Source organism: Schistocerca nitens, chromosome 7 (genome assembly GCF_023898315.1).
Source record: "Schistocerca nitens isolate TAMUIC-IGC-003100 chromosome 7, iqSchNite1.1, whole genome shotgun sequence".
Taxonomy (NCBI): domain Eukaryota; kingdom Metazoa; phylum Arthropoda; class Insecta; order Orthoptera; family Acrididae; genus Schistocerca; species Schistocerca nitens.
This window is the reverse complement of record NC_064620.1, coordinates 457,709,120-457,736,363: the sequence shown is the minus strand read 5'-3', so window position 1 is coordinate 457,736,363 and position 27,244 is coordinate 457,709,120. Positions and strand designations below refer to the sequence as shown.

The following is a 27,244-nucleotide window of genomic DNA, read 5'->3' as shown; positions in this document are numbered from 1 at the left end:
TTCTTCCTATAGTCAAGTTGTGCTACAAATTTCTTTTTTCTCCAACTCAGTTCAGTACCTCTCCATTTGGTATTCGTTTTAATCTTTAGCATTCATCTACAGCACCACATTTCAAATGCTACTATTCTTCTATTCTCTTCTTGTCCCTGTTATATCCTAGCCAGTAATGCCAACCGAGCCCGCTGCCAAAAAGGTTGGCAGCATCAAAGTCCGGACGCCGTCCGCATAAGCAGCGCCAGCGATACAGGAAATCGCCGCAAGTCTGCGCGCGCCACCGCTGGCTTCTGGCTTCTTAAGCGCTGGAGTCGCGAGCGCTAGGACAGTTCTGTATTCGCCGCTCAGTTGTATACTCGCCACCGAATTGTGTACTTGCTAGTCAGTTGTGTGTTCATCGCAGCAGAGTTGTTGTTTGTCGTCAGCCGACGCTGACCTAGCCGCTCCGACTCGAACTAGACAGATTTCTGTAGACCATGTTCACCACTGTGTTCTGTATCGTCGTTAATAAAGATAAGTACCGACTTTCATTTAATCCGAGTGTTTGGGTTTTCATCTTTCTGTTCACTGTTCCAGCGGACCGGTCGGCCCGCTATTAAAAGTGTGGCGGTGACTTCGTAGGCCGTTTCTACAGCGAAGTGTTGTCGCTACGAAGGCCGTCACAAAACTCGTGTGCAGGGCTGGTTCAACTTGTTTCTTGAGATAGAATTTTGGGGGCTGGTTTAATTTGAGTTCACTATGTCTGCCGAATTACAACAGTTGATCTTGTTACAGAGTCAGCAAATACAAAGTCTGGTGGACGCAATCGCCAAACAAGCGGCTAATCCACCACCACACAAGGAACAAGCACAGGGAGCACCGCCTTTTCGTGCTTTTGAGGCATCACGAGAAGAATGGCAAGAATATTTCGCGCAGTTGCAGGCGCACATGTCAGTCTACAAAATCACAGGTAATGAGCGGCAGCTTTATTTAATTTCCACTGCAGGCGTGGAAGTCTATAGACTACTTTGTAAGTTGTTCCCGGAATCCAAGCCAGAAGCTTTAGACTATGACGTTGTTGTTACCAAGCTTGCTGAGTATTTCGAGTCGCGAGTTCATGTGGCAGCGGCCAGATTCAAGTTCTTCAGATTAAAGAAACTGCCACATCAATCTAATAAACAGTGGTTAACAGATTTACGGGGCCTCACCCGTCAGTGCCGATTTAATTGTGTGTGTGGAGCTTCCTACAGTGATGTCATGTTACGAGACGCTATTACTCAAAACATTGCAGACTCTCGTATTCGTGCTGCTATCTTAAAGTTGCCTGACCCGTCATTAGAGACTGTGATGAACATTATTGAAGCCCAAGATACTTTTGACTATGCTGAGTGTGAGTTAGATCAGCCATGTATTTCTCAAATTGCCTGTGCTAAGCCAGTTATGTCACGCTCGCGTCCCCACCGGCAGAGTCAGACTGTAAACACTAGCCGGCCGCGTCATGTTAAACACATTCGTCAGCCGCGTGTGCAAAATGATAGTTAAGTCTTGCCCTAAGTGTGTTCTTGCTCATCCTCGTGAACGTTGCCCGTTAAGAAACGCGGTTTGTCACTTTTGTCAAAGGAAAGGACACATCCAGACTGTTTGTTTGCGTAAACGCAAGAACAATTCTAGTGCTGCCCAGCCCATGGATATTCATGTTCTTCAAAGCCAGCCCGCCCAGAAGGTCGCGTTTAAAGACTCTTCCACGGTTCGTGTGGGTAATAAACTTGTTCGCAATAAGCCACCCACCCAGCCCTCTGCTATGCGACCCAAGCGTAATTCAAACGCTGTAAAAAGTAATGTACAGACTGCAAGTGAAGCGGGAGTTGTTGTTCCACCCGCCCAACCCACGAGTTGTCGTAAGTAGCGAACACGCGCTAAACGCGCTGATTTTGTGTCTTCCGCCTCCGCTGCACCGATCCAGAGACAGTGTAATAAACTGCGGGACTGCTACGGTCGCAGGTTCGAATCCTGCCTCGGGCATGGGTGTGTGTGATGTCCTTAGGTTAGTTAGGTTTAAGCAGTTCTAAGTTCTAGGGGACTTATGACCTAAGATGTTGAGTCCCATAGTGCTCAGAGCCATTTGAGCCATTTGTAATAAACTATTTGTGAAGCTACGCATCCAGGATAAGACCTTTATTTTTCAATTAGACACTGGTGCGTCTGTGACTCTCATAAATAGTGCTACGTATGCGGCTATCGGCCACCCTAAACTTTCAGCGGCAAAACATTCTTTGGCTACTTATAGTGGAGACCAAATTCCTGTGTTAGGTGTATGTAGCGTGCCAGCCACATTCCGGGGCAATACAAAAACAGTTTCATTCACAGTGCTCCGCGCTACAGACAGTGTAAACATTTTCGGATTAGACTGTTTTGACTTGTTTGGCCTGTCTATCCAAGACAATGTGTTGCAAATTAATTCTGTTGTTGTTCCTCAAGACAGCATAACCGATTTGTGTAAACAATACAGTGACATATTTAAAGACGAACTGGGTTGTGCTGCGAACTTTGCCGCTCATATTACGTTAAAAGATAATGCTCAGCCTCGATTTTTTCGTGCTCGTCCAGTGCCTCACGCCCTCCGGGCACCTGTAGCAGATGAAATTCGTCGTTGGCAAAACAACGGTGTTATTCAACCCGTTTCAGCGAGCCAGTGGGCTTCTCCCTTAGTTATTATAAAGAAACCGTCTGGCAAGTTACGGTTGTGTGCTGATTTTAAGTCAACCGTTAATCCTCAGACTGTCATTGATTCTTTTCCTTTGCCTAGACCGGACGAGCTGATGGACACGTTAGGGGAAGCTCGTTTCTTTTCCAAAATTGATCTCCGTGAAGCATATTTGCAATTGCCCCTCGACGAGCAATCACAACAGTATTTTGTCATAAACACGTCGTTGGGGTTGTTCCGTTTTCTGCGTTTTCCTTTTGGTTGTGCGTCAGCTCCAGCTGTTTTTCAGCGTTTTTTGTCCCAACTTTTGGCTAATGTGCCATCGTGTTGCAACTATTTAGACGATATTGTTGTGTCCGGTCGGACGCCTGCTGAACATTTCCGTAATTTGGAGTGTTTGTTTACAGTGTTGTCTCAGGCAGGCCTACGTTGCAACATCTATAAATGTTCATTTTTCCTTACGGAGATGGAGTATCTGGGACACGTTATTAATGCTCAAGGCATTCAACCCTCCCAGTCACATTTAGCAGCTATTCGTGATTTGCCCGCCCCTCGCAATCTGCATGAATTGCAAGCAGTTCTTGGCAAATTGACATATTATATTAGGTTTATACCTAATGCATCACAGATTGCTGCACCGTTGCATCGTCTCCGCCGTAAGAATGTTCCGTTTGTGTGGTCAGCTGATTGCCAATCAGCCTTTCAGCAGCTCAAAGAGGCTTTATTGAATGATCGTTGTCTGGTCCATTACGACCCTAACAAGCCTCTGGTGTTAGCTTGTGATGCTTCTTCTTTCGGCCTCGGTGCTGTGTTGTCTCACCGAGTCGGTAACACCGAACGTCCTATTGCGTTCGCATCTAAATTGCTAAACAAAGCTCAGTGTAATTATAGCCAATTGGACAAGGAAGCGTTGCCTATTGTGTTCGGTGTCACCAAATTCCATCACTACCTCTATGGTAGACCATTCTATTTAGTAACAGATCACAAGCCCCTGACGTCACTGTTTCATCCGTCTAAACCAGTTCCTCAGCGGACAGCTCAGAGACTACAACGTTGGGCTCTTTTGTTATCACAATACCAGTATGAGATACTGTATCGCCCTACAGCTCAGCATGCAAACGCTGACGCGCTTTCTAGATTGCCGATTGCTGCGGATGATGTCTTCGATTCCTCTGACGACTCTTGCCATCAGATTGACGCCGATGAGCATCAATCCCTCCGGGAATTTCCGATTGATTATCGTCAGGTGGCACGTGAGACAGCTACGGATCCTCATCTGAGTTTACTATTACGTTTTGTTCAACGTGGTTGGCCGTCCAAGGCAAAGGACATATCGGATCCTGTGGTTCGTCGCTATTATCCGCAACGTCATCTGTTGTCTGTTTCGCACGGAGTTTTGCTGTTACGCACCGAGAATGACCAGCTTCGTGTAGTGGTTCCCCAAGTGCTCCAATCCAAGGTCCTCGACTTGTTGCATCAAGGTCATTGGGGAGTGGTCCGCACCAAGCAGCTTGCCCGCCGTCATTGTACATGGATCGGTATTGATAAGCAGATTACGCAGATGTCTACAGATTGTTCGACGTGTGCCGAACACCAAGCTGCTCCGCCTCAACGCTATTTTGAGTGGGCACGCCCTGCCGGTCCCTGGCAGCCAGTACATATTGATTTCGCTGGTCCATATTGGAATTCTCGTTGGCTCATCGTGATAGATGCATTTAGTAATTTTCCGTTTGTTGTGCCCATGCAGTCTACAACGTCTGCACAAACTATACAGGCGTTGACTTCAATTTTTTGTATTGAGGGTCTTCCAGAAGTTTTAGTGTCTGACAATGGTCCACAATTTACCTCTGCTGAATTTGAAAGTTTTTGTTCTGCCAATGGCATTCGCCATGTTCTTACTCCGCCGTTCCACCCTCAATCGAATGGTGCAGCGGAACGTTTTGTACGCACATTCAAGGATCATATGGACCGCCTTCGTGCTACGCACTCTCGTCAGCAGGCCCTCATCACGTTCCTGTCGTCGTACCGGACCACGCCACGCGACGGCCCTTCGCCTGCGGAGCTTCTCCACGGCCGTCGTCATCGCATCCTACTACGGTTGTTGCACCCTGCGGATCGACCCGCCGCTTCTGAGCATCGCACGCGTTTTCAGCGCAACGACGCCGTTTTTTTCAGAGTTTATTACGGTCGCCGTCGTTGGGAACGTGGTACCGTGATAAGTGTCCAGGGTCGCGGTTTTTATACTGTTCAAGGTGCTACTGGGGTGCACAGGAGGCATCAGAACCAGTTGCGCCGCGCTGGCCGCCCGGATTCTGCCGCTCGTTCTTTGTCCACAGATTTGGTCCGCGGCGGGTTCCAGCCGCGCCTTCCGACTTCGTCGCCGCTACCACGCCGACAGCCCGTCCCGTTGATGCCTCCCGCGCAGCTTCAACCGGGAGCGCCCCAGGTGGTCGCTCCGGCGCCTGCGGTCCCTCTTCAGTCGCCACCGCCTTCGGAGCTGATGGACGTCGACCCCTCAGCCGGGCCGCCTTCCCAAGCGGTGGCTGTGCAGCCTGTCCTGCAGCCGCTTTCCTTGGGCACCCCCAAGGAGTCTGACACCGCAGCGCCTTGTCCGGCGCCCACTCAGCAGCCGTCGACGCAGCGTCAGGAGACGCTGCCTCTCTTCGTGGGTCCCGACGCCCCGTCGCGTCCAGTACCAGAAGCTGCGCCCGTGGTCACAGGCGTGCACCCTGACCTCGGTTTTCAGTCCGTGTTTCCCAAGGCCCCGCGCAGCCAATGCTGGGGAGTGGACCGGGGACTGCCACCGACAACAGTCTCCGCCCCGGTCTCTTCTGCTACGTCTGCGGCCAGACCCCTCCCCCGCCGTCGACGCTCGCCACATCATTATTCAACGACGGTGCGGCGATTTGGGGGGGAGGAGTGTTATATCCTAGCCAGTAATGCCAACCGAGCCCGCTGCCAAAAAGGTTGGCAGCATCAAAGTCCGGACGCCGTCCGCATAAGCAGCGCCAGCGATAAAGGAAATCGCCGCAAGTCTGCGCTCGCCACCGCTGGCTTCTGGCTTCTTAAGCGCTGGAGTCGCGAGCGCTAGGACAGTTCTGTATTCGCCACTCAGTTGTATACTCGCCACCGAATTGTGTACTTGCTAGTCAGTTGTGTGTTCATCGCAGCAGAGTTGTTGTTTGTCGTCAGCCGACGCTGACCTAGCCGCTCCGACTCGAACTAGACAGATTTCTGTAGACCATGTTCACCACTGTGTTCTGTATCGTCGTTAATAAAGATAAGTACCGACTTTCATTTAATCCGAGTGTTTGGGTTTTCATCTTTCTGTTCACTGTTCCAGCGGACCGGTCGGCCCGCTATTAAAAGTGTGGCGGTGACTTCGTAGGCCGTTTCTACAGCGAAGTGTTGTCGCTACGAAGGCCGTCACAAAAGTCCCAACAGCTTATCGTCCACGTTTCACTTGCATATAATACTACAATTCACAAAAATCCCTTCAAAAATTATTTCCTGACACGTCTATTTATATTCGAAAATTTCTCTTCTTCAGGAAAGCATTTCTTGCTATTGCCATTCTATACTTTATATCTTCTCTACTTTGGCTGTCGCTTTGGTGCTGACAACGATTTCATGTACGAAATTTAGTTCTGTATTTATTTTTGCGGCTGTCCTCTTCTAATTTTTCGTCAGAATGCACTTCAGTCACCGTCCGTGACGATCACTCAACATTCATTTTCGTCCGCGTTGAAACATAGCAGATGATGTTTTTCCGCTTTTTCTGAATACAGTATGAACATTCGATACGGTACCTCATGAGACACCAAACACTTTGGCTAACTCGGTTACGAGCACCAACAATTTTCCCACGTTCGAGTTCACTTGGGTCCGATATAATGTACTCACAACTGTTCAGAACACTGTTCCGACCATGACTGACACGAGCGATGTGTTGAGGGCATTGCACAGATGCTATTCACGGTCAAATACTACAGCACCATCTACAGACGTGCCTAGTATCTGAATTTACGTTCAAACATGCATTGTCCACGATGTTTCCCTACTTTTGTCCAATCACGTATGTCGAGATGCTGCAGTTGTTTCCCGTGTCATTATCTGAAACTGACAGGAATTTCATGTTTCAACAACATGGCACCCCTTCATGTTTCCGTAATTCTCTACGATATTACTTGAATGAGACCTTGCCATCTCGTTTTCCTCGGAAATGATGCCTTGCGATTTTTTCTTGTAGGGTTACGTGAAGGACCGCGTTTACCTTTCAACTCTACCACAGAAACTGAAGACTTACGACACTGCATCGCAGCACGTATTCTGTGTAGAATTGGACTACCTGTAAGATGTGTCCCGTTCTTTGATAGGTGGACAGTGGCAAACAGTGTAAAAATAGCTTTGAGAGTTCATATTTTACATACTGTACAATTTGTGACGTTGTTCTTGACAACTTCCCTGCACCCATTATTTGAAATGCTTAACGATTTTTTTTTTATTTTACCTGTGTAAGGGACTCTTATCAGATCGGAGTAATAAGGGATGTCTAGTGTGTAGAAAGGAGGGTGTGAATAATAACACGCTTTCGAAAGCCGCAAAGAGAAAGAAAGCGTAAAGTGAGGAAAATCGTGCAGGTAGTCTGGGGGATCCATGCGATACTCAGACACTAAACTTATTCATCAGTCACCTTCGTAGCTGTGACGTACACATCGCGCAGATAAAAACAAGCTAGTAACACCTGAAGCAAACAGTCAATCATTTCATGTTCCATTCGTGTATGGAAAACTAATCTTAATATGCTAGAAAACAAAAAGTAACCTTTGCATTGTACTTTATAGTTATCCGCAGAATACAGGTGTAGATGTAGAAGATAGTGGTCTCAGAAACGCTAGATTACATAAATTGCTGTCGAATTGAACTTGAAAGGCTGGAAATAAAGACAAAAATCTTCAATTATTTAAATTTTTAGATATAAATATTTTTAACAATTATTTTAAAACCTTTAAACGTCTAGATCGCAATTAAGTAACAATAATGTTAGCTAGTTTCGCTTGAAAAATCAATCCCTTTCAGATATGAAAAGAACGAGCAAACAGGAAATAGCTATAAATGAAAATTATTTTTAACATTGATAGTGTTACAGAAGAAGAAAAATTGTCACAATATTAAAGTACAAAAAAACTGAACATCCTAATGTGGTGAAAAATAAGTGTAACAGTATGTGAAATGAATTAAATTATCAGACTAGCAGGAACCATTCCCATCAAAAATAAATAAAATGAGCTTTTATGCACGACAGTGGAGTCTCGTGAACGAGATACGTTCACTGAAAATAGACCATACCAACAGTGGTGCAATAATACGGTTGTAAACCTACAATAGTAAGCAGAAAAAGTGACATGACTCACAATAAACAGACGAATTATCTACGTTAAGCGAAACAGACAAGGATTTGTAAAAGCAGGAATACTACATTGGATGAACACGCAGACATGATAAAATATAAAAATTATCTACGTTATGAGAAGTAGACAGGTAGTTGTAAAAGCAGGCATACTAAGATGGATGAACTTGCTGACAAAATTCTGTGCACTGCATCGTTATGTGAAGTAACTTGTCAATTAACATAAGCGAAGGTATCAGATGTGCAAGAAGCTCGAGGTTGATGATGACCTATTTTGATGGAATGCATCAGACTAGTAGCTGTGTATGGTAGCGTAAGACTAACAGGATAGTTACCTAATAACCCAGCTGATGATGCGCGAGTATATACAGTTACGAAAATTCAGTGACAGTAAGAAATTAAAACAGTGACTTGTAAAACAATGGAATGAAAATAGAATAGCATATCAAAAACAATGCAAATTGCAAGATGAAAATAAGCGCATAATGGTGAAAACCATCGTGGAAGTTGGTTGATGTATAGGGTAGACTATTTAGACAAAGCCGAAAGTCAGTTGAATGGATAAAATTATTTGCAGACACAAACTAAAACCAGAATACAAGAACTTACTAGAACAGGGGGTTAATATAAAGGTGGGTAGCGTAGAATTCTCTCTCCATCTTTTCCTCCTACCTCTCTGTCCATTTCCTTCTACTCCCTTTCTGTCTCCTTCCTATGTCCATCTTCTCATCCCCTCTCTGCCCGTATCCCCTGCCCCTCTTTCTGTCCATGTCTTGCTTTCCGCTTTCTATACCCACATATACGCATATTAAAATTATATAGGCTGTCTCCTTCAGAATACTCACTAGAGTAAGTTATGCTGTAAAAATTTAAAGTAATTCGGTCAGGACTTTATCCAATATAAAATATCTGTATAAAAACACATGACATAAGTTGGAAGCATTTAGTGAAGAAGTTTCAGAGATATAAAAGTTTGAACAAACGAACATTAAAATTTTTATATTATTGCGTATGCATTTATATATTATATGAGGCCATCTAGTAGGTATATAAAGCACGCGCACATTCAAATGCACAGTTGTGTCAAAATTTCAAAGCAACCTGTGAAGAAATTTCGGAGATTGACGATGTTGTGAAACGAACATTTAGATTTAGATTTATAAAGAACAATTGTCTGGCATGGTGCTATGTTAGCTGCACCAAATAATCGCTAAATGAAATAATGTATGCTGTTGGCGTCTTAAGGATGTCTAGGAGAAATTGTATGAGTGTTTCAAGGCATACGCAGATTACTTTCCGGGTAAATAACATTCATTAAAACTTTTGGGTGGCATTCTCTTTTTTCTATGGGAAAGAAAGCACAACAGAATGACATTATAAATGATACCCACTATGTATCAATAGCTTATGTCGCATCAGGCATCTTTCTCGATTGCTTTTAACCTAACACAAGCGAACAACAACTAAGTCTACGAATCTCTTTCCATTACTGTACGTAGCCAGATGCTAAGCGGATTACATTCAGCAATTTATCACAGAGTTTTCTCCATCCCAGGCAGTAAATCGTATTTTAAGCGAAGAACACTGTGAAAGTTCCGCAGTAATTCTCCTTCAGACTGGCTCAGGAAGCTTTCCGCATTCAAAGTTTGGCTTCGTAAATGGATATCAGCTTCAAGAAACATTAAAGGCGGACGACCTAATGTCGTTCCACAGGATGGCGGACAGTTTCGGTATATTTGTAAAGATACAAGCAAGAGTAACTCGTGGACTCTTCGTACGGTAGCATCATGTTGTGGTGGAAGCTACAGAATTTCATGTGGGCAGGGGGAGGGGAAACGGTGACGACGACGACACTACTCTAGTAGTGTGAAATTCTTCTGTTTCTAAAGGCACCGTGCCTCGTAATTAACAGATAGCCGTGACGGATAACCACAGCTCAGCGGCGGGTCTTGTTTTCCATCGCTCAACTTACACTTCTGCAAATAGCGAACTGCGGTTTTCCAGGCAAAAGCGTTATTTCAAGCGCAAATTTCACCACACTCGGATAATTTCACACAAGAAAATTAGTCCTTTCGCAGGCAGCGAGGAAATAATTACGAAACCCGAGGCATTGTTTCCGTCTCATTGCACACATTTTTCAACACTTGATAAATGAAATTTTTCTGCGGTAAAATTCTGTCCAGTGAAGCGAAATGCAACAGTTAAAAACGAAACGCGGTAGTAATCGCGTTATTTACGCTCTGCGAGTTGCAAAGGGAGGCCCGAACTGTATTGAAATATAAGGATTCGGGTTTACTGATACGTCGCTTGCGAGTTAGTTGGACCATAACCAAATTTAAACGACACAAGAGAAGAGAAGAGATTGAATCAACTGTTACCTCGTTGAAGGAACCCACCTCTCATCCGTCTTACGTTGTGTGTGGAACTTGTATAAATTTCGATAACAGAACAGAATTTTGAGAAACGTGACTTTCGATGGTATAGGTAGTCATCATGGTCACCCTGTATTTTAGTCATTCTTGTATATACAATAAAATTATCCATCGTCCCCTGCAGCACCTTGTGCTGTTTCAGTCGTCACGGTTTTTCTGTTTTAGACTTGCCTAGTTGTGCTCTGGCTGCAATAAAGTACACGGTACTTTGTGGTATGGGACAAGAGAATTTTGCGAATTACTCTCTATATAGTGGTTTTAGCCCTGACTTGCTGATTTATCGTTTATTTCGTCCACACATACAGGGCAATGTTTCGGAAAGGGTTCTTGTACAGCTGGCATAAGGGTCATGTGATAACCTTTTATCGAGATCTGAAGATGGTAACCATGCTTACCGAAACCGGTAACCGACAATAAAGGCTATTTACAAGCGATCTTGTCTAATATATCTCAAGTACTTATTACATGTCGCCCCTTACAACTCAAGATGAATAAAGTAACATCTTCATCGGTTTGCGACTTTATATTTACGATGGAACATCAATGTATGTAACTGTATCACATGCGAATATTAATGTGTGTTTTTCATTTTTTTTCTGCTTCTCACTTCAGGAGTGTATTTCATGCCTTGACATCTGCATCTGGTATCTAAATTAATTTCCTGTAATATCAATTTTAATTTTAATAATGAACAGCCTCAGTTGCACCGTTTACCTAGAATTTACCTAGGTTTCAGTCGGGATAACCAAACCTTCTTCAGAATAAAAGTATCCACCGTTTGTCCACAGTGGACATCGTCAAGCTAAAACTACAAATGCATAAATTATCGCCAAACTATAAAACTTATCTGCCACTGGCTCGGTCCCATTTAACGACCGCGATGCGGCAGTACTTATACAGTTGCTGTACTGGAACTAAGTTCCAGTACAGCACTCGTACCTGCCGCATCGCGGTCACGAAGTGGGCCCGCGGCAGTGGCAGATGAGTTTTACAGTTTGGCGATAATTTATGCATTTGTAGTTTTAGCTTGACGATGTCCACTATGGACAAACGGTGGATACTTTTATTCTGAAGTAGGTTGGGTTATCCCGACTGAAACCTAGGTAAATTCTATGTAAACGGTACAGCTGAGGCTGTTCTTTATTAAAATTAAAATTAATATTTATAGAGTTGCTGACAAGGCTGCGAAGTGTTGAAGATATTTAATTTCCTGTAACTTCAATATCGCTAACGCAAATGCGAAAAAGATCGTGAAATTTGCCGCGTTAATTATGTTACGTCAGAATCCGCAATTATTTTGCTATGCAATTCATCAAATCCGTTATACCCTCGTTAGGGTATAACATATATGTTACAGCATCGTCTGTAATGCTGCGTATGGTGTGATGCAATGACAGGGAAGCAGATCTGCTGATGAATGGAGTCGCATTGTGTTCAGTGACGAAACGTGTCCTGCTCTGTCCCGAACGACCATCCACGGCGAGTAAGTGGTGGCTTGGTTAAAGGTCCCATTTTTACAATGTTTTGGAGATGCACAGCTGCGTCAGTCTTCGGGAATGATTTCGAATCGCGGCTGATTTCAGTGACTGAGACAACAGTGACGATACAATGCACGGCACGGACTTGCGAGTCCTCTTCTGTTAACTTTCATGTGACAGTGTCGTGGTACCATTTTTCAACAGGACCGTGCTCTTCCAGACAGGGCACCACTCTCTATGCAGCATGTGTCGGGTGCTGAGGTACTCCAGTGACCAACAATTTCACCAGATCTGTCTCCAATAGAACATGGATGTGACCAGCTAGGACGTCAACTCCACCCCAGCGCCAATATCCAGTGTATCAAGGATGAATTGCAACAGTCGTAGGCTAGCTTACTTCAGGACAGGAGCCAACGACTTAACGAAAAAATCTGTATAATCACCCGTGTCAGACGGGTGCAATGTTCTAGTGGTAATCGGGCTCATATTGCCAAGTACATTGTAAATTAGACTCGAGTTTGTGACCACTGAAATAACAAATAACATCACATACCCCCTCAACCCTTGAATGTTTTGCTACGTTTATAATGTAACAGTGTTGCAGTTTGTTAAAGATATCTTATAAGATTCACACACACATATTTCCTGAAGTAGCGTACAATACAATACGGTAAAGTAGAATTCAGTCTGGAGCCACGCGACCGCTACGGTCGCAGGTTCGAATCCTGCCTCGGGCATGGATGTGTGTGACTGTCTTAGTTTAGTTAGGTTTAAGTAGTTCTAAGTTCTAGGGGGTTAATGACCTCAGTTGTTAAGTCCTATAGTGTTCAGAGCCATTTGAACCAATTTGTGTGTGTGTGTGTGTGTGTGTGTGTGTGTGTGTGTGTGTGTGTGTGTGTGTCTCAATCTCATATGCTCTGTCTGTCTCCTACGGTACGTTTAACAAGCTACAACACTGTTACATTACAGCCTTTCCAAAATATAACATACACTCCTGGAAATGGAAAAAAGAACACATTGACACCGGTGTGTCAGACCCACCATACTTGCTCCGGACACTGCGAGAGGGCTGTACAAGCAATGATCACATGCACGGCACAGCGGACACACCAGGAACCGCGGTGTTGGCCGTCGAATGGCGCTAGCTGCGCAGCATTTGTGCACCGCCGCCGTCAGTGTCAGCCAGTTTGCCGTGGCATACGGAGCTCCATCGCAGTCTTTAACACTGGTAGCATGCCGCGACAGCGTGGACGTGAACCGTATGTGCAGTTGACGGACTTTGAGCGAGGGCGTATAGTGGGCATGCAGGAGGCCGGGTGGACGTACCGCCGAATTGCTCAACACGTGGGGCGTGAGGTCTCCACAGTACATCGATGTTGTCGCCAGTGGTCGGCGGAAGGTGCACGTGCCCGTCGACCTGGGACCGGACCGCAGCAACGCACGTATGCACGCCAAGACCGTAGGATCCTACGCAGTGGCGTAGGGGACCGCACCGCCACTTCCCAGCAAATTAGGGACACTGTTGTTCCTGGGGTATGGGCGAGGACCATTCGCAACCGTCTCCATGAAGCTGGGCTACGGTCCCGCACACCGTTAGGCCGTCTTCCGCTCACGCCCCAACATCGTGCAGCCCGCCTCCAGTGGTGTCGCGACAGGCTTGAATGGAGGGACGAATGGAGACGTGTCGTCTTCAGCGATGAGAGTCGCTTCTGCCTTGGTGCCAATGATGGTCGTATGCGTGTTTGGCGCCGTGCAGGTGAGCGCCACAATCAGGACTGCATACGACCGAGGCACACAGGGCCAACACCCGGCATCATGGTGTGGGGAGCGATCTCCTACACTGGCCGTACACCACTGGTGATCGTCGAGGGGACACTGAATAGTGCACGGTACATCCAAACCGTCATTGAACCCATCGTTCTACCATTCCTAGACCGGCAAGGGAACTTGCTGTTCCAACGGGACAATGCACGTCCGCATGTATCCCGTGCCACCCAACGTGCTCTAGAAGGTGTAAGTCAACTACCCTGGCCAGCAAGATCTCCGGATCTGTCCCCCATTGAGCATGTTTGGGACTGGATGAAGCGTCGTCTCACGCGGTCTGCACGTCCAGCACGAACGCTGGTCCAACTGAGGCGCCAGGTGGAAATGGCATGGCAAGCCGTTCCACAGGACTACATCCAGCATCTCTACGATCGTCTCCATGGGAGAATAGCAGCCTGCATTGCTGCGAAAGGTGGATATACACTGTAGTAGTGCCGACATTGTGCATGCTCTGTTGCCTGTGTCTATGTGCCTGTGGTTCTGTCAGTGTGATCATGTGATGTATCTGACCCCAGGAATGTGTCAATAAAGTTTCCCCTTCCTGGGACAATGAATTCACGGTGTTCTTATTTCAATTTCCAGGAGTGTATAACATAATGAGATACTGGACTTCAGTATATATTAAAGATTATGGAATTTATATCCACAAATATTCTATAAGAATACACTAACAGAATTTAGAAACAACAATAAAAATCTGAATAATCTATACCGTTAGTAATAAGTGGGTGCCTCAGTGATATCTTTACATAAACTGTAGCCTTTAGTTTCAGTGTTTACTGATGCAAAATTGATGTTTCTTTTCTCAGAAGTTCTGTGTAACACAATTTTCAATTCAGTAGTCGGTATAATATGAATTTGAGATGACGAAATTGCAAGGGTTATTGTGAGATTTGGTTTCAAAAGGGGGACACCAACAGAGATGTTAAAATTTTCTGATCACAAGTTATATGGCCGCTAGAGGATAACACTAGAACGAATCATTCTCTTAATACTTGCGCCATTCGCGCGAGAAATCAGTTTAGAAATCGCTGTGTTTGATCCCAGTGCAGTTGTATCACTAATGGTAGAAAATACCGCTTCAGTTGGAATTTTTTTTACTATCATGAGCTATGAGTGCAGGTGGCAAACCGCGCCTAATACACGTCCACCGCGGCGCCCGGGGGCCACAGCACAGTTGTGACACCTGAGAATGTGCTTATAAGAGCCCGAAACCGGTCGTGGGATAATAAAAGAAAATTTATAATTACAGCAGAATTTTCAACATTTTGTATAATTCCCAGCTGCAGATGTTCGTCCGACAGGATTGTTTGCACTTGTATCAGTACGACTCGTCTTCTTCAAGGGTGTGTTTCATGTGATTCTATTATTGATATCTCGCCTCTGCTTTGCAATTGTAATTTTGAGCCAGCAAGTTTAGACCCCAGCCTACCTGAATAGCAACATCTATAAAAAAAGGATTCTCCTTGGTAACAAATTCGTTTTACCAGTTTGAAACTGCGTGTAACACGTTATAAAGCGCTTAGGTTTCACAGTTAGCGCGTAAAAATGCCTAGGAAGCAGTGTATCCCACCAACTATGGGTGTCTGCCTAGAGATTTCGCCTGATTTCATGCAACCCCGCGTAACGTTAACTGTCATGCATTCGCTTCTAATGACAGTTCTTGGCCGCACACTGCGGAGGCACTCATGATGCTCCTGCAGCATTTTGATGGGATGTGTTCGATCGCCCACCACACAGCCGGACTTGGCTCTATCTGATTTTCATCTCTGCTCGGATGAACCACTAGCTATTAAGAAAACATTCTGATCCAGACAACCAGCTGCAGTCCAGCGTAGGAAATTGTCGGGAATCAGCAGGTTGCCTTATATCACGAGGGTTTTGAAAAGTTGGTAAAACGCTACGACAGATGTCTGGGCCGGAGCGGCCGCTATGTAAAGAAGTAGCTGGAAGTTGTAACTAACTGTTGCAATAAAACTGTTTTGATTTTCAGTGTGGTTTCTATTTCCCTTACGATCGTTTCTTACTCTCCGCATTACATCTGATGTGCTTATGCTATTTTCTCTTTGGATACATTGTTCTTGAAGCATTACCGAACATGTAAGCTATAGCAATTCCGTAGTTCGTAAGCGGCACGCCGGTTCTTTAGAGACTTATTGGTTATGGGCTGTTGACAGATTATTAATAATATTTCAAATTTATTAAACTGAATTACTAAATCTGCTTCGTACATACTACACGCAAATGCATTTGAGGTTACGTGGGTGCGTGAAATCAATATTCTCATTCCCGTATATGACTTATCGTAACTTTTCACGTTCTCATGATCAATTTTTCTATGAAAATATTTTATTTTTGTGGAACGGCTACTATTTTAAATTTTGCAATTTTTTACTTAGAATACTTTTGTATGGAGTGATTCACAGATGAAGCCAGAATGAATTTTTTTTTTTTAACATTGGGAGGTTTTTCAGGTATAGCCTGTGCAATGTTTGTTTTGTGTCATCATATCCGACGGAATTTGTGTGACTTTCTTAATATTCCTTCCGTCATTTGAATAAACTCCAGGAAACATTTTACTGTTAAATTTTTCTTAGTTTCTTGGTAAATAACTAACGGTATAGATTATTCAGATTTTTTATTGTTGTTTCTAAATACTGTTAGTGTGTTCTTATAGAATTTTTGTGGATATAAATTCCATAATCTTTAATGTATCGCTTGTGCGCTAAGCTATATGAAGGTCAGAGACTGTGTTTATGTCGTGTAGTCTATATGAAATTTTTGGAAAGACGAACCTACGGACTATGGTGGTTCTTTTTTTTTTAAAGCTTTTCTTGTTATACAATCTTTAATTTGCATGTTTGTTAAAAACGAGTTCATTAATAATGGTGCTCTTACGATATTTTTTTTGTAACTCAGAATTGTAGCCACGTTAATAGACATAGGTGAATACCACGGATCAAGCCTTAGGCCTGTCCTGACTGGCTCACTTCTGTCTCCATGGCAGTATGGGGAGACACCTACGATAGTGGGACATCTGATAAGCTTGTCGCCAATCCCTCCAGCCATTATTTCCAGCAGACAGATCTTGCATCTATTGTTCTGCTGGTAATAGTACATGTATGTACTGAAGTAAATTAGCTCTCTTGAGCTGGAAGAAAAAGTCAGTGTATATCTGGTACATCACCAATAGAATTTTATAACAGAATTGTTGGCTATTGACGAGAGGGACAATTGCTGCTCCTACTAGCTCGATCTCTAGAGAACACGAGCTGTAAGGCGACCAAACGTTATTGTTTCATTATGGCAGAAATGGTCTTAAAAATTAGCAAGACATGGTTTCTGAATGTTTGAAAATCTCGAGTTAAGAAGCATTAATGAATAATTTTGCGATATTTCAATTTTAGTCGACGTTCAGCGTTGGAACAGCTCTACATTATTCCTAAGCCCATGTCTCCTTGTTTGAGTAAAAGGCAAACATAAAGAAGCGCTGTGTTTTAGTAATATATTGTAGGTGGGAGTCTTATGGCTTATACTGGAAGAAATGGTTCGACATATGTAATGCTGCTGATATACCCGAGAACGCAAAGAGTTTGTCAATACAGAAGCCATCTGCTACCCAGCTCTGAGAGTCGATGATCAAAAGCAACCTAACGCACACAGCTTTCATTTTGACATGGTCTGAAAGCATTAAGCCACGGGTGCTCTTCACAGGGAATGGAAGGTAATCTTGAAATGTAGGTGCATGTAGTTCTCAAAACTGTCATAACAGAAATGACATACTTTTTTCTAGCGGATTTTGGCTTCCCTGCCGCAGATACGTTACAGATGAGGAAGCTTGGGCTAATCAGTTGCAAAGGCTTTTAATTTCCTACCACACGTGGGGCGTAACGTATCCTCTCATTCACTCTATTAGCTTTGAACCACGTGACGTGTACCAAGTTAAGACAGAACACTTTTCAATTGCAGTAGTTTAAAAGAAAAACGTCCTTTGCGTTCTGTTCATTAATTTTGTTTATTTAACTCGTGCGCGCAAATGTGTTTCGATTTATTTGCAAGGAATTTTCAGTGATTTCTTAAAATATTACACGATTTTTTCGTTTATATATACAGGTTAATCGTTTTGCACATAAAGGTTATAGATTTAAAACAATTCTATAATAATAATAAAGTGGATAGGTACATAGTGATCAGCGCCTAGTTCTTTATTTGCGAGCCAAACAGCAAACTGACTGAAAGCTTACAGTCTTCCTTCTGGTCACTATTTTCGAAATATGGCACTGTAACTGCCATTAAGTGTCTTTAGAGTGTCATTCGTTTCTGTAAGTGTTGCCAACTTTCTCAGGTTTTTCTTTCAGTAATTTTTTGTTTGATTGTATGTGTAGCGGTGTTATACAAGTTCGGTGTGTGTGAGTGCACATTTTTATTATTTATTTTATTATTTATTAATTTCCCCTTTGTATTACTATTATTTTTATTATATGTTTTTTCTTTTACATTTTTCAGTGATGTACTTACGAGAAAAACTGTGTTTCTCATCGTCTATTTGGGATATCTGTCTATTATATGATAAATCCGTAGTAACAGTGAGTGTTCAGTCATATTCAATTGGTCATTAAGGAGTAGTTTTCTTCAGCCTTTGATTCGTATGTTTCATAATTTTCTTGGAAGTTTGGGAGATGTCTTTCATTATTTATTTTCGTCATTTTCATGTCTTTTCCTCTTGTAGTAGAATTGTGGCTATTTTCTCTTAAATGGTTTGCAGAATTTGAGTAGCTTGTTCCACATTTTCATAGTATGATATGTTCTTTCCACCCGGTGTACAGAGGACATATGAAGTAAGGAAAAGTGTTGTAGCTGTGCAGAAAGAAAGTTTCTTCGGGTACATCATTACTCACAGATTTAAAAGCGAAACCCTTGTTCTGAAAAATATATTTTTACTATTGCAAATACTTTTCTACACACAAAGAAAATATCTTTCTACGTTTACAAATACACATCCATATCATTAATCACTAGTCCGTATTACGATGCTAAAACGAAGTGATACGGTATATCACACGCACATATCATCCGCCTGAGCAGTGTTTAGCAGGAGGAAATCTTTAACCCCTAGAATCGGAAAATGGCGTGTTGTACAGGGGACAGCCTAGACTAATAGAGTACAGATCGTTGTTCTCGTCGTGGCATGAGCTCAAACATGCGAATCGTGTTTAAGGCGAGATCGCAGTCCACTGCTTCTCGTATGGACACGAAAATAATGTTTTTGTGTACATCAGCGTTAGCTTATTTGCAGCGGAGCGGTTTGTTTACAGAATGAATTTCTCATCTATAAATTCTATGACAGTGGTCGGCAACACGTCTATCGCGATCTTCTGGCAGATCGCGATTGCTTACTTGGTAGATCGCATGAGTACTGACAGTGCAAAAGAAAAATTCTTGAATAAAATCGTCAATTGTTTTCCGCAGCAGTAAAAATGCGTGCTCGTTCGACACAAGTTGTTTTGGTTGTTAATAACAGGGTAGAAATGATACCAGCATCTACCTTGAACTTCAAAATTTTTTGCTGCATTAGTTAAATCAGCAGCCACCTGCGCGCCACTTGTTGCTGCACTGTTTCACTCATCTTTGTGAAATGTGTTCGGTACGCGTCAGGAGAAGGCGTTGAGTTTCGTGCCGTATACTACCAACTTCTGCGATGTAATAGAGCGTGGAAAGGACATGGCAGAATTTTTTTGTGCCGTCAGTGTGCGTAGTTACATACCTTGTGACACTTTTCGAGAACGTACGAGTAGTGCAGCGACTTCACGCATTATGAGTTGTGTATCAAAAAAACGTAAAATTTATCATTTTCATTCAGAATGGGAACACGAATTTTTCGTAACAGAAAGAAATGGCACATGAATTTGTTTATTGTGTGAAGCTAAGATTGCACTTGTAAAAAAGACAAAAGTCGAGAGACATTTCAAAACTGTGCACCCAAGTGTTAACACCGAGTTTCCTGTGAACTCCGAACTGAGAAAAGAGAAAATCAAGAAACTTAAAAATCAATCAGGTGTTCAACAAAGCATGTTCACGAACCCAGTAGACAAAAGTGTTGCTGCCATTCTTGCTCCTTATCGTGGTTCGAATGTATTGGCAAAAAGGAAGAAACTCTTCACAGATGATGAATTCGTAAAAGAAGCATTTCGAGAAGCTGCTGACGAGTTGTTTCATAATTTTAAAAACAAGTGTGAAATAGCTGCTGCCATCGCATCCCTTCAACTTTAATCACGAACGATCACAAGGTGATCAGAGATACCTCAAGGGGGATTCGGATAAATGTCATTCACACAATGTCCAAGATGGCAACAGAAGATAACTGCGAGAGCTACCACACAGTTTTACAGCTAATGCTGACGAGAGTAATACATAGAGTAACGGGGAAAGATTAAGGAATTGTTAGATTAGATCAGTTTGGCTTTATGGAAGGAAAAGACATGAGAGAGGCATTTATGATATAGTATAACTGATAAAAAAAAAAGTTTCAAATGGCTCTAAGCACTATGGGACTTAATATATGAAGTCATCAGTCCCCTAGACTTAGAACTACTTAAACCTAACTAACCTAAGACATCACACACGTCCATGCCCGAGGCAGGATTCAAACCTGCGACCGTTGAAGCCGCGCGCGGTTCTGGACTGAAATGCCTCGAACCGCTCGGCCACTAACAGATGCAAGATCTAAGAAAAATCAAGATCATTTATTAGGATTTGGCTGTCTAGAAAAGGTGTTAGACTAAGTAAAATGCTACAAAGTGTTTAAAATTATCAAAAAACTTAGTGTAAGTGTGTACTCCTAGACAGTTTCTAAGGAACAACGGACACTTGCTAAGGAACAACTGTCAAATAAATGATACGGACACCGACCAATGAAAGTAGAAAGAAGTGTAGAGGGCAAGATGTGTTCACTGCAGCGAAACTTGTGTACGAACGTTCTGTATCCACGGCCAGTTGCTGTTACAGTATTTCAACACTCTCCTGCCTCGTGCCTTTGCGGACTGAGTTGCGACCTTAGCTACAGGCAACACTTTCACCTCAGCTGCCAACCTTTTGTATGAGAACCGGCGAGTAATAAATAACGTTCCCCTGAACAATTATAGGCTCTGTGCTCCCACATCCTTACAAACGCGCCATTCTGGGAGCAGAAGTGGCTGTCCTGCAACACTGGTGTCAGCACAGCGGTCAACGCAAACAAGATATCATTTCATTTATAATAAAATGCTTCGTAGGCCATAGGCATATAAAGAAAGAAAATAAATTATCGTATCTAACAATCGACCATTGATGCACATGCGATTGTCTGGTGATGCGCGAGAAAGCTGATTCAGCTGAAGTTTCACTGCACGTGCGGATAGCTATATTCAGAACGTTCGTTTATGTTCCGCTACTGTAGAGGCGTCGCCGTTAAGTGATAGTTTTGAGGCCGTTTAGCCACTCTGGATAGCAACACCGCAACGTTAGGAACACGCGGAAGACGGGGTCGGTAGCTCGCCGCAGCGCGGTTTCCGCCCCTTTACGGCAGCTATTCTGCCAGCCACCGCGCAGCCGGGTGAGAGTGGGGGAGTTGTTATAATGGGCTTCCGGGGAGAAGAACGGGGGGAGACGCGAGGCAGGCCGGAAAATCCAATAATATGTGTTTACGAGGAATTTGCTATACTGCGATGTAATATGTAAGAAGCGCGCTGAGATGGGGTTAGCTGCGGCGCCAAGGGCTGCCGCTGCGCTGCAGACAGGGCTGCCAACAGGCGGCTCGTAAAGTTGCTGAGCGGCACGCAAGAGATCTCCGGAGGATATCGCGCTACTTTTTTATTTTACACTTTCACGTGAGCAAGAGCCACTAACAAGGGCTTGCCTGCGCACCAGCAGTAATGTTGCAAATATCAGTTGAGCGTTATAAAAGAAGTAGTCATTAGTCGAAGCATTTTCAGTTCGCTTACTGAAGTCAGCCTGTCGAGTTGTGTTAAGTCCCATCTTAGCAATCGCTGTAAAGTTTCATGAAAGGGCGCTGATAACCTCAGAACTGAGCGCCTGTTAAGTTACAAATACATTCAGTCCTATGGCTTCGACTGCCCACCGACCAGCGCAGCGCTGTGGAAAGGCTGAGACACGTGGGCCGATGGAAAGAGTGCGCAGCGTCACACTTCCAAGAAGACAGAGTTCAGCACTGCCCGTCAACGCTGATTTAACCAGCCCCCATCGCTGACCATCAGACTAATAGAAGAAGTCAATTAGCCTGCATTCTACGAGTAGTAACAGAGAGTAAAGTACTTCTGTGTATCCAGAATGAGAATTTCACCCTGCAGCGGAGTGTGCGCTGATATTAAACTTCCTGGCAGATTAAAACTACGTGCCGGACCGAGACTCGAACTCGGGACCTTTGCCTTTCGCGGGCAAGTGCTCTACCATCTGAGCTACCCAAGCACGACTCACGCCCCGTCCTCACAGCTTTACTCCTGCCGGTAGCTACTTGGATGCAGTAGGGACAGGAAGCACAGGAATCAAGAGAAGTTAAGTTTATTTTCTTTTTAGAAATAAAGTTTTCTCTTAATCTTGAAGAGTATGTACAGATCATTTTGGATTACTGGTACTGGACATCCCAACTTCTATTCTTCCTTGTATATGTAGGTGCTGACTCTCACAGGAACCGACACAACAATACTCTGTTAAAAGAAGGTGGCGATTCAGAGAATAAAATTGATATAAAAACTGCCTGTCCTCCGATTCCCAATCAACATTTACATTTAGCCTTACCCCCGACTTTACTGCTGTCTTCACAACAGCCAGCATCGGACCCTACCTCATTTATGATATGGACTGAGTCAATCTACATTCACATCGCAAATTAATTTGTACATACAGTTATATTCTGAACTCTTTTGCTGGCCGGAGTGGCCGAGCGGTTCTAGACGCTTCAGTCTGGAACCGCGCGACTGCTATGGTCACAGGTTCGAATCCTGCCTCGGGCATGGATGTGCGTGATGACATTAGGTTAGTTAGGTGTAAGTAGTTCTAAGTTCTAGGGGACTGATGACCTCAGAAGTTAAGTCCCATAGTGCTCAGAGCCATTTGAACCATTTTTTTGAACTTTATTTTTTTCAAAAAGAAATAAAGAAGATGTACAGATGAGATCTAGTAATTCCAACCAACCACCTTTTACATTACACATTACAGTAGTAGATATTCTTCTATGGAATAGAAGGAGTTTCCAAGGATTAACTTTTGCGTCTGCCAGACATTTATATCACTGGGTAAGTGATCAGAAAGTTTTTTTGCAGCATTGTGCACCCCTTTTTGTGCTGAATACAACTATGATGTGGAGTAATTAATGTCATATTTCCTTCAGGTATTGTCTTTATGTTCGTTATTGTTCCTTTTGAACTGTAGTGTATAATTTACAACAAACTTAATGAGGGAATAAATATAGTGCGAAGCACTAGTCGGAATACCCAACTCCTTAAACAGAAGTCTATAAGATGGTCGTGGGTCAGCACCACATATTCTTAGAGCACATTTTTGTGCAATGAAGGCGTTCTTACTTAAAGATGAGTTACCCACAACATTGCACTATACGACACTACTGAATGAAAATATACATAATATATCAATACACTGATTTGTCGCTCCATGGGATTTGCTATGAATCTAAGCTCCAATGTGGCTGAACTAAGTTGTTTACGTAGTTCCTAAATGTGTTTCTTTCCATTTAAATTCTCATCAGTATCGACTACTGAGAATTTCAAAGTTTCCACCATATTTATTATTTCCTCACCATGTGCTACACTCATCATTGGTGTAGTACCTTCAGATGTGCAGAGCGAAACATGTTGTGTCTTTTTAAAATTGAGGGTGAGACCATTCGCAGAAAACCAATCAATGATACATTTAGGAACTTTGTTTACCACTTACTCTGTTTATGGTTCAAATGGCTCTGAGCACTATGGGACTTAACTTCTGAGGTCATCAGTGCCCTAGAACTTAGAACTACTTAAACCTAACTAACCTAAGGACATCACACACATCCATGCCCGAGGCACGATTCGAACCTGCGACCGTAGCGGTTGCGCGCTTCCAGACTCAAGCGCATAGAACCGTTTGGCCACCCAGGCTGGCTACACTGTGAATGTACCTGTACTTGGACTGATTACAAAATTGGTGTCATTGCAAAAAAGAACTAGTTCTGCTTGATGTATACTAGATGCAAGATCGTTTACACATATGAGGAACAGTACTGGACTGAAGATGGGAACACCAAAAGTCATTTCTCCCCAGACATAATTATGTCCTTGGACTATACTGCTTGAATTACTAAGTATAGCTTTGTGCATTCTTTTGGTTAGATATGACATTATCCACTGGTTGGCAATGCCATCAGTCCTGTGAAACATCAATTTATCTAGGCTACTGTGAATCACACAGTCAAATGCGTTAGAGAGGCCGCAAAAATACCAACCTGCGCTATTTTATTATGTAATGCCTCTAAAACCTGGCGAATGAACATGGAATTCTCAGTAAAGCAACCGTTCTGAAATCCAAAATGTGATTTGCTAAGGGTAGTATTGTTGCTAAGTCGAAATACTGTTCTAGAATACATTATTTCCTCAAAAATTTTGGGGAATGGTGCAGCACTGAAACAGGTTGGTAGTTATTGACATCTCTCTTATCACTTTTCTTAAGGAGGAGTTTAACAGCGGCACATTTAAGTCTCTCCAGAAAAATGACTTGAGTTAGTGAAGTCAGTGATGCGTTAAATATTTCAGATGAGACTGGGCCTATTGCATGGGAACGAATTTTTAGTACTCTATAGGAAAAACCGTCAAAACCATGAGAGCTTTTATTTTTGAAAGAATGTGTAATTTCGAAGAATTTGGTGATACATTTGTATGACTGAATTTTATGAATGTTACATTTTCAACATACTTCAGTGATTTTGCTATTGAGTGGTTTGTCCCTATGCTTTCAGTCGTATTTAACAAACGATTACTAAACGCATTTCATACTTTGCATCGTCAATTACAGCCTTTCCATTCTGTTTAGTGATGTTGTGTTGTTTTGTGGCTGGCTGCCCTGTCTCTCGTTTCACTACATTCTATATAGCCTTAAGTCTATTGTTGGGAGTACTTACTTCTGACATTATGTGTATGTTCTTTATGGTATGTTAAGAACTTGCATATATTGTTACAAAGAAATTTTGAGATAGCATGTAAATGTAAGTACTGAAACCGATTTTACTGGCCGATCAGTTTTTTATCTATATCGTCCTTTAAAGGACACCTTTGACTGCGAATGCGAAACAACCTCTGAAGAAGCTACGAGCCACTAACACGTTGCACTGGTGTATCTGAGACTTCAAAACTTTCCCCCATCAATTTTTGTGCTTGGGCAAAGTTAATGTTCTATCTAGCCCGTTCGTCATGAGCGAGTTTCTAGAAAAACTTCAAGGCATTAGATAGTACATACAGGGTGTTTCAGAAATGACCGGTATATTTGAAACGGCAATAAAAACTAAACGAGCACCGATAGAAATACACCGTTTGTTGCAATATGCTTGGGACAACAGTACATTTTCAGGCGAACAAACTTTCGAAATTACAGTAGTTACAATTTTCAACAACAGATGGCGCTGCAAGTGATGTGAAAGATATAGAAGACAACGCAGTCTGTGGGTGCGCCATTCTGTACGTCGTCTTTCTGCTGTAAGCGTGTGCTGTTCACAACGTACAAGTGTGCTGTAGACAACATGGTTTATTCCTTAGAACAGAGGATTTTTCTGGTGTTGGAATTCCACCGCCTAGAACACAGTGTTGTTGCAACAAGACGAAGTTTTCAACGGAGGTTTAATGTAACCAAAGGACCGAAAAGCGATACAATAAAGGATCTGCTTGAAAAATTTCAACGGACTGGGAACGTGACGGATGAACGTCCTGGAAAGGTAGGGCGACCGCGTACGGCAACCACAGAGGGCAACGCGCAGCTAGTGCAGCAGGTGATCCAACAGCGGCCTCGGGTTTCCGTTCGCCGTGTTGCAGCTGCGGTCCAAATGACGCCAACGTCCACGTATCGTCTCATGCACCAGAGTTTACACCTCTATCCATACAAAATTCAAACGCGGCAACCCCTCAGCGCCGCTACCATTGCTGCACGAGAGACATTCGCTAACGATATAGTGCACAGGATTGATGACGGCGATATGCATGTGGGCAGCATTTGGTTTACTGACGAAGCTTATTTTTACCTGGACGGCTTCGTCAATAAACAGAACTGGCGCATATGGGGAACCGAAAAGCCCCATGTTGCAGTCCCATCGTCCCTGCATCCTCAAAAAGTACTGGTCTGGGCCGCCATTCTTCCAAAGGAATCATTGGCCCATTTTTCAGATCCGAAACGATTACTGCATCACGCTATCTGGACATTCTTCGTGAATTTGTGGCGGTACAAACTGCCTTAGACGACACTGCGAACACCTCGTGGTTTATGCAAGATGGTGCCCGGCCACATCGCACGGCCGACGTCTTTAATTTCCTGAATGAATATTTCGATGTTCGTGTGATTGCTTTGGGCTATCCGAAACATACAGGAGGCGGCGTGGATTGGCCTCCCTATTCGCCAGACATGAACCCCTGTGACTTCTTTCTGTGGGGACACTTGAAAGACCAGGTGTACCGCCAGAATCCAGAGACAATTGAACAGCTAAAGCAGTACATCTCATCTGCATGTGAAGCCATTCCGCCAGATACGTTGTCACAGGTTTCGGGTAATTAAATTCAGAGACTACGCCATATTATTGCTACGCATGGTGGATATGGGGAAAATATCGTACTATAGAGTGTCCCAGACCGCAGCGCCATCTGTTGTTGAAAATTGTAACTACTGTAATTACGAAAATTTGTCTGCCTGAAAATGTACTGTTGTCCCAAGCATATTGCAACAAACGGTGTATTTCTATCGCTGCTCGTTTAGTTTTTATTGCCGTTTCAAATATACCGGTCATTTTTGAAACACCCGGTATTATGTATTTGGGACCTGACATACACCAGCTGTGCACAGAAAGCTCGACTTCAGTACTACTCACAACGATCTGTAGAACAGAACGTGTTCACGGAACACACCGAAACGAAATACACTCCTGGAAATGGAAAAAAGAACACATTGACACCGGTGTGCCAGACCCACCATACTTGCTCCGGACACTGCGAGAGGGCTGTACAAGCAATGATCACACGCACGGCACAGCGGACACACCAGGAACCGCGGTGTTGCCCGTCGAATGGCGCTAGCTGCGCAGCATTTGTGCACCGCCGCCGTCAGTGTCAGCCAGTTTGCCGTGGCATACGGAGCTCCATCGCAGTCTTTAACACTGGTAGCGTGCCGCGACAGCGTGGAC

The 27,244-nt window shown here is 43.6% G+C and overlaps 1 protein-coding gene across 1 annotated transcript in view; it reads left to right on the top strand.

Annotated features, from left to right (window-relative positions):
- Nucleotides 1-5,087: 5,087 nt before the first annotated feature.
- The window catches only part of LOC126195686 (uncharacterized), a 139,204-nt gene continuing 117,047 nt past the window's right edge, over nt 5,088-27,244 (top strand). Inside the window, exon 1 of the mRNA XM_049934314.1 lies at nt 5,088-5,501. Coding sequence (XP_049790271.1) covers nt 5,088-5,501 — 414 coding nt within the window. The remainder of the gene's footprint in view (nt 5,502-27,244) is intronic.